The sequence below is a fragment of the Octopus sinensis genome, linkage group LG9 (genome assembly GCF_006345805.1).
Source record: "Octopus sinensis linkage group LG9, ASM634580v1, whole genome shotgun sequence".
NCBI classification, from domain to species: domain Eukaryota; kingdom Metazoa; phylum Mollusca; class Cephalopoda; order Octopoda; family Octopodidae; genus Octopus; species Octopus sinensis.
Genome location: NC_043005.1, coordinates 10,756,507 through 10,767,923, shown reverse-complemented (window position 1 = coordinate 10,767,923; position 11,417 = coordinate 10,756,507). Strand labels below are relative to the sequence as shown.

The window sequence follows — 11,417 nt, the reverse complement described above, 5'->3', positions numbered from 1 at the left end:
GTCGTTTAATGTCTATCTTCCATGCTGTCATGGTTGGACACACACACACACATATGCTCTTATGAATTAGAACTGTCATCTTTATAGGGCAGTGAAAGACGAATTTGGTATGTGTATCTAACAGAGTGCAATGACACAGAAACACATGCATCCCACAATCCAGTGATATCATTCAAAGTCCAATGTGTTTGCACACATTTTGTCTGTGAGAATAATTTTCTCCCTGGTTTCCAGTTGGCTTTGTAGAAATTCAGGCAAGATAGAATTTGTGTGCTTCTTGAAGGATGAGAATATATTTGCTATCATTTGGTCTATACATTGCTCGTTCCATTATGTTATAGCTTGAGAGAATCACTTCATATTATGGAGGAGCTCCATATTGTTCTTGAAGCAGAGATCAGGAGTATTTTCACCCGTGATTGGCTCGAGTATCACTTTTCACATGAATAGCACTCTTGGAACAATTCTGATTGCCTTTTTTCATGGACAGACATTTTTGAGAGTATGCTGCTAGCAGGATTTTCTAAGGTTTTCTTTAAATTCACCATCACACACACACACACACACACATCATCATCATCATCCGCTTTCCATGCTAGCATGGGTTGGACGGTTCAACTGGGGTCTGGGAAGCCAGAAGGCTGCACCAGGCTCCAGTCTGATCTGGCAGTGCTTCTACGGCTGGATGCCCTTCCTAACGCCAACCACTCCGTGAGTGTAGTGGGTGCTTTTTACGTGCCACCGGCACAGGTGCCAGACGGGGCTGGCAAACGGGGCTGGCAAACGGCCACGGTCGAATGGTGCTTTTTACGTGCCACCGGCACGGGGGCCAGGCGAGGCTATAAAATTCTGTACAGTGTTTCTTTCTATCATTTACACTCACAAAGTGGTCAATTTGAAACTATAAGAGAAGTTCCCATAGTACCACAGTAAGAACAAACCCCAAGCCACACAATCTTAATCACACACACACACACACACACACACACACACAGCCGAAGAGCCTATGTTCAGTTATATCAGTAACAATATTCACTTAAGTATACAGCACTGTAACTATATAAGATGTACTTCCAGAAAAACAAGTAGATTGATGGTCAAAGTTAAACTCCCTAAATGGTGAGTTAACTTTAATACTCATAAAAGGTAACAAGAATGACAGAGTAAAGAGTTGCTTTACTTTTCAACAAAGACAAATTGTGGACCAGCAGGTTGGTTGCAAAGGTGAGGCACTTCCCAATGTCACATCAGAAAGCTCAGTCCCCTATTAGCTTTGATAGGTCCTTAATTTCATGCTGTCTGTCTTTGTTAGTGACACCAATGTCATTGAGTGGACTTCATCCTCTATTATGATGAAGAAGTTCCCAACATATACTACCGGATATAGTCTCTTGTTCAGCATCAACAGCAAAGTCTATCCTACATTGAGAACAATCATAGATTCGGGTGATACACACCCTTAAAACTCCCCTTAGTCCTAGTGTTCGTGCCATGAGATATTTTAAGACATTTTAATAGACAGAGAAATAACTAAAGGTTTAGAAGACCATCATTAAGCCAAAGTCATAATGCAAATGACTTAGTTTATTTCAAGTCTCTTTCTCCCTCACACTCATAAACACACACACACACACACAGAATTAAAACAGATAATTAGTCATCTTTAAGAAGTCAATTCTAAATAATTACAAAGCTAAAACGTTACTGCAAACCAGTTTATTTCATAAAGCAGTCATTTGTTGTGAGGACCACTAAATTGATCCAGTTCGGTTGTAAGTATTAATGTTATGAAATACAATCAAAAGAAACAAAAAAAGGGGAAAATAAAAATTATTACTCACCTCAGAATAAATACAAACACATCATTTATTGGTATGAATCTAATATATTAGTGGTTTATCTTTATTGTGATAAATATCTTATAAACAGTTAGTAAATAAACACAAGTTTTACTATGAAATAATGACAAACCTTTAACATATAAGTTAGCCGCGTAAGAATAATCAACTCCATGTTCATTTTCTGCAACGCATTCATATTTGCCAACGTCAGATTCTTGGCTGCGTTCTATTTGTAGTTCTCCTGTTTTAAAAAATTATGAAAACATTAAAATGAATTGTATTTGAGTGAAAATTTTTTTCTTAAAATTAATAAATGAATGAAAAGTTATTTTATTCCTGAATTACAACAAGAAGGATTTCAGTTATTGATAAAAAATTCAGTTGTAAAGTGGTAACTTTTATTATGAAAAGTAACAACCAAATTAGACTTTGATTGTGTAGACCTTTTCAAAAACAGTTACAGTTGGGGGTTAAAGAGAAGGATTTAGTAAATAACTACAGAATACTATTCTTCATAGAGTGTCCATTAAAGAACAATCAAAATCAACATTATAGAAATAACCACACCCCTAACATAAATGCTATGAAATACAATTTTCACAAGAAACTTCTAATTTTAAAATTAACTGAAACTATATAAATAATTATTAGAAGAAATGTTTTAAATCTAACAAGTAACAGTTTTTTTCCCTTTTTTGTGATATTTTGTAAACTATAAGAGCTTTTCTTGTTTCTTATTTTACATAAGGAAAATTAAGATCAACATTAAATATAATCTTTTATTTCAATGTCTGCTTATAAATATAATACAATTTGATTTGTCCATTCAGGACCCAGTGAATTTACCACTATTTAACACTGACAATAGTATCTTTATGGTATTTCCTACCAGTATATTGATAACGGAACAATTTGTAGTATTAGATATATTATTCACATTTCTTTATAAATTTATTTCAACAATTATTTAAAGATATTAATAACAACCAATCATAATAAAATGTTATTTAAAATAACTACAAAAAGATCATGAAAATGTTTTAAAACTTGAGTAACGATTGTTAGCGACACATGCAAGAGTTAGTGATAAACACAACTACATTTTTTTCACAGGGTCCAACACAGTTGGAGAGAGGGGAAAATCTCAAATTCAGCTTCAGCAATTTCTAATAATAGTAATCTGGGACTACACAGCTGCAAAAACATTACTGACCACATCTCCTATGTCGCCCAGAAAGGTGATTTGTCAAAGTACCAAGAGGCAATTGCACCTCATATGAAGGGTATTACTCCAGGATAGCCTTTGGGTGTGATGACAAAAGCTAGCCAAAGGAAACAACCACTACTTCAAAGTTATGAAGCTTCTTCTTCTTCTTCTTAATATCTTTTCTACCATTACTACAACACAAGAGTGCCTGTTACCAGCTCTTCTCAATTAGGAAGCTGTATATATACAGCTAACTCAATTAGGAAGCTGTATATATACAGCCAACCACAATGCCCAAAATTTCTTCTTCACTACTTTTTTTCAGTCCTTACTTCAAAACGCTTTGGTCAATTCTTTCTTCTCCTACATAGATACTACTGTGACTTAAAAGCATATGTTCTGTTGCATTACCAACAAAACTGCAGAAAGCTGCATATTCTAAGCTCATATTCCTCACAGACACTAACAGTAAACATACAGGCCTTGGCAGTGCTATAGGGTTTGCAATGACTACAGACGCTGCCCCTCTTTCTCAGCAAAAGAATTAAAAAACCTTGTGTGTGTGTGTGTGTACTACTATTTCTTTGCTATGTAGGAGCCAGTTTTCATTTTTCCAAACAACAATAAAAGAAAAACACAAAACACTGCAAAGGCACCAACATAAGGATAGAAATAAAAACATTAAAAGTTAAAAGACAAAATTAATAAATAATTAGTTGAGAGTGATATGATTGCAGTGAAATCTAAAGAGTTTATTTAATAGACTAAATATTTTTATTAAAAAAAAAAACTAACAGAAAAATCTTTTTTTTTTTCCTTTTTAGCTTTTACACAAGAACTACATTTCACAGAGATAATACAGCAAGAACTCGGTTGTAATAATAAAAGACACTTTTCAGGAAATTTTCAGTAAGTAGCTGATGAGAATCAGGTATGTGTATATATAAAATCTGATAACATTGAAATTATTCATATATATATATATATATATATATATATATTATATATATATATATATAGAGAGAGAGAGAGAGAGAGAGAGTCTGTTTCGTAAGATTCTAATTTGGAATGTCAATATTTCATAACATAGCAAAGGGGTGTGTTGTAGAGGATACATGTGAAATTTACTATGTGACACCTACTGGATTCCACCATTAAGTAAATATAGTCTGTGGGAAATTTAAATAAATATTAAAATACTAATTAATAAACAGGCCAATTATCATTATTATTATTATGAATTTTTTTTTTTACTTATTACTAAACTGAAAATGTTTTTCAATTCAATCAATTTCTGGAGAAATGCCACAAGCAATTATATCAAAGAGGAGTTATTGCCCTGTGTATCCTCCACCGCACCAGAAATAAAAAAAGGGGAGACAACACCTGTTACTAAGGGACAAAACTTTGATAGTTCTCGCAATATATCTTAACAAATCCTATTCATTTATCTTAACTCCTCATCATATAAATTTGCAGATTAAAATAGAGTGTCAGTAAAAATACGCACTATTCATGCACTTGCTTGCTCATTATAACAGAAGACGTTTCAAAAATGATTAAAAAAAACTGTTTGTTTTCAATCAAATGTTAATGAAGTGGTGATGAAAATTAAGGGTAAGCTGGAGGTTTTAATCGGAAATTGGATAATGTGAGTGATTAACCCTTTTACTGCAGAAATCAGATCCTCTCAAAATTTCATTGCCCTAAACTGCGGGAAGCAGTTTTATATGCAAATCTATATTTTGTTGAGTTTGAAACCATTTATTGTTGAGATATGTCAAGTTTATCAAGGCAACATTACTTGCAGACAATATCAGTTCCATTTTTTAGGTAGACATTTAACATCATAACTAAAATGACAATGAAATGTAATTTTCACAGTTAAAGGGTTAAAAGCTAATTATCCATGCTCTGTTTTAAGCAGCAAACTACCTTTCACAATGATAACACAGCTGCTTTTAAAGCTTTCAATGTTCCTAGCCTAAAAAGAAATTTTTCAAACATCACAGAAGTGTCATTGTGATTATTTTTATTTGCTATAAATGGATATTACATAGCACAGATATTAAATTACTAAAATAAGTAGACACAAGTTTAGATATAATTTCACTAGATGGAATTATTATGGACCCCTAGTTAAAAGTGAGCAATGTTATTGACCATTTCACTTCTATAACTATGATTACAACGATCTATTACTATAATTTTAAAACCCTAGTTGAGAATTTAAAACATTTGCAAATTTATGATTGCTTTTCACACATCATATCTTACTGGTACCAGCCTTACAACTATATTATTTAAACATTTTAAAATTTAATTCTAAACATCTAGTGACATTAAGTTAATCCCTTTTTTCCTTACTATGCTTCACATTGGAGTTTCACATTGGAGGCGCAATGGCCCAGTGGTTAGGGCAGTGGACTTGCGGTCATAGGATCGCGGTTTCGATTCCCAGACCGGGCGTTGTGAGTGTTTATTGAGCGAAAACACCTAAAGCTCCACGAGGCTCTGGCAGGGGATGGTGGTGATCCCTGCTGTACTCTTTCACCACAACTTTCTCTCACTCTTTCTTCCTGTTTCTGTTGTACCTGTATTTCAAAGGGCCGGCCTTGTCACTCTCTGAGTCACGCTGAATATCCCCAAGAACTACGTTAAGGGTACACGTGTCTGTGGAGTGCTCAGCCACTTACACGTTAATTTCACGAGCAGGCTGTTCCGTTGATTCGGATCAACCGGAACCCTCGTCGTCGTAACCGACGGACTGCTTCCAATTACAGTTTCAGTTTAAGAGTTTTTCAATTAAATAGTATTCATGAAGATTTTGGATAAAATAGTGTAATTTAGAGTGTCTCCAACATTAATTAAGTAAATATAATTTTGAGGTAGCCATTTGGCAATCAGAAGAGTGTTGAATAGATTACTCTGCAGTGATCATTCTAGCTCGCCTCATAATCTGAGTTCAAACCTTACTACAGTTAACATTTCCTTTCATCATTTTGGAGTCAATAAATAAAGTAGCAGCTCTGCACTGGGGTCCATTACCTCTTGCTCTCAACTTCTTTTTTATTTTTATTTTCTGAAAGAATAGACTACAATCATAACTAGAGAGCACTAGGTACGACCAGGTGTACTAATGCCCAAGACTTGTATAAGATAATAAAGTCTCTATGACTCCATCATGATGTTGCAGGGGAGCAAAGCAAATATGATTTTGTAAGAAGCAATGTAAGCAATAAGTTTATTTTGCTTTCATTTACTTGTTTCAGTCATTTGACTGCAGCCATGCTGGAGCACTGCCTTTAGTCGAGCAACTCGACCCCGGGTCTTATTCTTTTGTAAGCCCAGTACTTATTCTATCGGTCTCTTTTGCCGAACCACTAAGTGACAGGGACGTAAACACACCAGCATCGGTTGTCAAGCAATGCTAGGGGGACAAACACAGACACACAAACACACACATACATATATATATATGTATATATATATATATATACGACAGGCTTCTTTCAGTTTCCGTCTACCAAATCCACTCACAAGGCATTGGTCAGCCCAGGGCTATAGTAGAAGACACTTGCCCAAGATGTCACACAGTGGGACTGAACCCGGAACCATGTGGTTGGTTAGCAAGCTACTTACCACACAGCCACTCCTGCGCCTATTTTACTTTTTAATATCTTTATTTTACTTTTTATTATCTTTATTTTACTTTTTATCATCTTTATATCCTTTTACTCAAATTTTTAAGTACCGACCCCAGCTCTCAACTGCTACTTATTTTATTGGCTCGGAAAGGAAAAAAAGCAAAGTTCACTTCAGTGGAACTTGAACACAGAACATAAAGATGGACGAAATGCAGCTAACCATTTTGCCCAGCATGCTACCGATTCTGACATATCGTCACCTTAGATAACTAAATTATTAACAATAATTTGTCAGAACTTAATCATCACTTTATTGTTAAAAAAGTAACAAATTTACATGACTAACTTTCTTATTTTAGAGATATAGGTATTGTTGTCAACAATAAAAATAAAACGAAAATAATATAAAAATATACATATTTGCATAATTATAGGATATATTATCCTATATGTTACAATATAAGTCAAGATCTAAATTAGATGGGAGAAGATTTTGTTCTTGCTTTATTTCCTATGTTATTTATATAATTTAATGAAAATGAAATGAACTAGACTTAACAAAATAATTAAAATTTAAATCAATGTAATTCAATCTAATTACAATTAGATTGTAAATTCTAAGAAGTTGTGAGAAATAAACAGTTTTGGGTGCAAATTCACAGAAATATAGATTTTAAAAAAAAACATGAATTTAATATGTAATGTGACCATACTGCAAGCAATTTATAACAAAGAAAATTATGAATTTTGATGTTGAAACAATTGAATAAAATGTGCAAAAAAAAAGAGAGAAAAAAAAAAAAGAAAAAGCATTAATTATTTCATAATTGGTAAGGAAAAAGTGAGGGTGTCTAAAGTTTTAGATATCTAAAATCTGTCGATTTAACAAAAGTCAACTTATATAAGTTTGAAAAGCAAGGCAATAATACAAGCAACACAAACAAGGGATTTATCTTATCACCAAGTGCAAAAAGGTTTATCAGAGAATACACTCACGCACTACACACTCACACACATACATACATACAATCACGCACACACACATTTCAAGTGGAGTTAAAGATTTCGATACATTGAAAATTTTAAATTTCCTATATGCTTTTACTTCAATAATGTGATAGAATCTCAGATAAGTATAAAAATCATTTAAGTTTTTCCATTTTTTTAAACTTCATTAAAACAACAACAAATACTAAATATAGGATGAGGGAACAATAACTGCACTCACCCCCTTCAAGTAAAGTTAAACGTGGATTGCTGAGGTCAACTGGGATGAAATCTCTTAACCAAATTATTGAAGGCTTTGGCTCCCCTTTTGCATGGCATTGTAAGATAGTATTCCTATCTTTCTCCACAGCCTTTAATGATGGGTGGTCAGTAATTCTAGGGTAGCCTTCAGGCATTCCTGGAATGAAAAGAAAAAGAAAACAGAACATTAAATATTAGGCAATAATTCTCACACTTTCAGATTAAAATAATGGAGACATTTCAAATCCAAAACAATGGAGATATGATAAAATACATTGATTTTATCATAAACTTGATGCAGACCATTTTCCTGAATTGACACATGTGAAACATAAAAACAACTGAAATTGATAACTTTGGAATAAGCGTTTCTACAAGTTTATCAGAGAAGCAATTGACTGAATCTCCATAATGAAATATTTCTAAAGACAATATATCAATAGCTCACTTCACCAGTAAGTTGAAACAAATTAGAAGCAAGAGAATAAAGGTGTATCAATATGGTTGGCTGATCTGCTGTAAATAGAAGTCAAAGCTCCCACAAATTACACCCTACTGTTTTATAGAGAGAAGTAAGTTTTACTGCCTGCAAACAAAATAGATTGGTCATAGGTGGAACACCTTTCCCTTTAGGTCTATTCAATGATGACTGGTTAGAGACAAAAGAAGAAATTAGCACCACATACATATATACAACCACATACAAGCACATATTTCTCTCTTCCCAGTGATTGATGAAAGGCAATAAAGACAAAGAACGTTAATTTGTGATTACCATAGAGTTGCAATTAAAAACTGGAAAACAGGGGTTGGAAAGATATTTGCGTTAAATATAACTGCAAAATAGTTTGTATGTAGTGAACAAGTTCCTTAGGATTTTAATAGTAACTATCTGAGAAATGCTTAAAATGATATCACTTGAAGCTTTTAAGTTAAAACTTAATGAATAATACGAAAATGATAAATGCAAATGATGGGATAAAAAGCACTTACGACACAAATACACACAGCCAGGTACATGTTTAATTATGTCAGTATTGTTAATTTTTGTAAATGAGATACAGATGACATATTTACTACTAGATAATCATTCTTGTTACTTCATATGTCTAGTCTATATCTTTTGATATCAATTTCAACTTTACAACTACATGCAACACTTTCCGCCAGACCGAGTCAGATAGGTCAGAAAATTGAAATACCTACAAGGAAGCTTGGGAGGGTTGAGAATGCTTATAAAAAAAAACCATTAAATCTGAAAGGGGAAATAACTCTTCGGCGCAACTCTGTAGTGAACGATTAAAGGTAACTTACAAAGCTGAACTCGCGTCAAGGGTAAATTACTGTGGAAGGTGGAGGGATAACATCGAAAGCAAATTTCAAGCAGAGAAGTTGTCCGTAATATCACACAGTTGTTTCCTCCAACTAAAACTATCTTTTTTCTACAATGAGTTTTTATTTAGGATACAAAGCTTTAGTGATTTGGAAATACAAACAGTTGAAAGGCCAAGGTGACTGTGGCAAAATTTGAATTCAGAACGTCAGGGGCTAACATAAACAACATACATACCTATTTCATTAAGAAAATCTATATAGTTGAGATTGAGTGAAACATCAGAAACATGAGAAGTGACAGCCAGTTCAATGGTTTAGTCCCCAAAATATTTTTTTTTACAAAATATTTTGATAATTTTACTCCTAAAATTAGAAACATAACTATGCTTTGTGTGAACAGTGTGTGCCACTAAGGGCCTGAATGGGGACATATTTCATCTAGGAGCAGCATTATAAAAGAAGAGTAGAAAACAGAGGTAAAAGGTTTCTTGTAAATGAAATGCAGACACTCTTGGATAACCCTGAATGCTATCATCATTATCAACAACAGATATCAGATATACATACGAGTTCTAGCTTCAGTAATAATATAGAAGAAAATATGTGTATCTGAAGATGATCAATGAAGGTTCTAATTAAAGTGCAGCACAAATAAAAGACAGAAAAAAAGCCCATCACCATTCCATACTTTCATATATTTTACAGTATTCAGTAATTCACCTTTTCATTCTGTGCTCACAAAATGAACTGGAATGAATATGTAAAAGCAATAACAAGATGATTATGTGTGGTTATGAAGATAAGCTATTTCTGGTTTCTAAAAGATAACACCATTAAAAAATCTCAAAGGAATAACTATTGATGCTAAGATACCCAAACCAAATTTCATTTGATGCCATTACATCTATGTCATAGATTTCAGAATAAATCATTATTCCCTTGACCCCCAAACCATTTTGATTATAAACAAAATGGTCTAGACTGAAAATCTTATAGAAGAGACAATTTCCAAACCTCAGGAGGTTCCACACAGTCAAACTAGAAAGTTCCAATGGCAAGCTTTCAGGCATATCTGGGTGGTAAAGACACTTGCTTTGCAAACATGATACCTTGGGCAAACACCACCTGAGCCTTAGAAGCTAAATAGGGAGCAGCAACAAACAAATACAAACAAATAAACTTTTCAAAGACAAAGATGGGAACATTATATATATTAATTTATTTACATATACACACACATATATATATATATATACACACACGTGGTGTGTGTGTATGTGTGATCACCATCACTTAATGTTCATTTTAGTTGCTGACATGGGTTGGACAGCTTGGCTGGAACAGGCAAGGCCAGGAGCCATACCAGATTCCATAGTTTGTTTTGGCTTAGTTTCTACAGCTGGATGCCCTTCCTAATGCCAACCACTTTACAGAGTGTACTAGATGCTTTTTATGTGGCACCAGCACCAGAGTATAAACAAATCCTTAATCAGCCCTCCACTAAATATACTATATAGTCTTGACTATTTGAGAAGCGACCACAATGTGTTTAGCAGTGTTAAATAGTAACAGTAGGAGCCTTACAAAGTGTTTAGCAATGTTTCATAGTAACAGTAGGAGCCTTACGAAGGTATCACAGAACAAAAGCACAAAACAAGAGAAAGAGTTTTGACTACAAACCAAACAAAAAAGAAATCTTAAATGGCTTGAATATCTCAAATTAGACAAGCGCATGCAGGAGGTTAATCTAAGGAGCAGGCTGTAGATATAGGAGAGACAGAGCAAAGGAGCAAAACACAAAGCAAACAGAAATGAACTGTTTTTTCTGGGTAACACAGTAGCGATTGTTTTATAGGAAGAGAAGAACAGAGAGAGGCAAGAGAGAGAAAGAAGCTGAGTCAGTGAATGACTGTACAAGGGAAAATTATGAATAAAAACTGTTACATTGCACAGCACATACTTCTACAAATTCCATCACCATCAATGTAATAACAAAAAAGAAGTTTTTAAGGATGAAGGGAGATAGGGAAAGTGGGACATTTTATGAACTGAGTTTACACGTGAAGCAGTAGCAAACGAGTAGAAGCAAACAATATTACAAACAAGGACGATACAACAGGAAAGAAAAATAAACAAGGT

At 33.8% G+C, this 11,417-nt stretch overlaps 1 protein-coding gene and 1 long non-coding RNA gene across 15 annotated transcripts in view; one reads left to right on the top strand and one right to left on the bottom strand.

Moving 5' to 3' along the window:
* LOC115215626 (tyrosine-protein phosphatase Lar) overlaps window positions 1-11,417 on the bottom strand; it is a 535,158-nt gene that overhangs the window by 191,308 nt on the left and 332,433 nt on the right. For all 10 annotated transcript variants that reach the window (XM_036505764.1, XM_036505770.1, XM_036505766.1 and 7 more), the window contains 2 exons: window positions 7,924-8,100; window positions 1,972-2,082 (listed from right to left, as the gene is read on the bottom strand). In XM_036505764.1, coding sequence (XP_036361657.1) covers window positions 1,972-2,082; window positions 7,924-8,100 — 288 coding nt within the window. The remainder of the gene's footprint in view (window positions 1-1,971; window positions 2,083-7,923; window positions 8,101-11,417) is intronic.
* Window positions 1-11,417, top strand: part of LOC118764770 — a 226,687-nt gene that overhangs the window by 30,505 nt on the left and 184,765 nt on the right. For all 5 annotated transcript variants that reach the window (XR_005000570.1, XR_005000569.1, XR_005000568.1 and 2 more), the window contains exon 2: window positions 3,873-3,979. This is a non-coding gene — a long non-coding RNA (uncharacterized LOC118764770). The remainder of the gene's footprint in view (window positions 1-3,872; window positions 3,980-11,417) is intronic.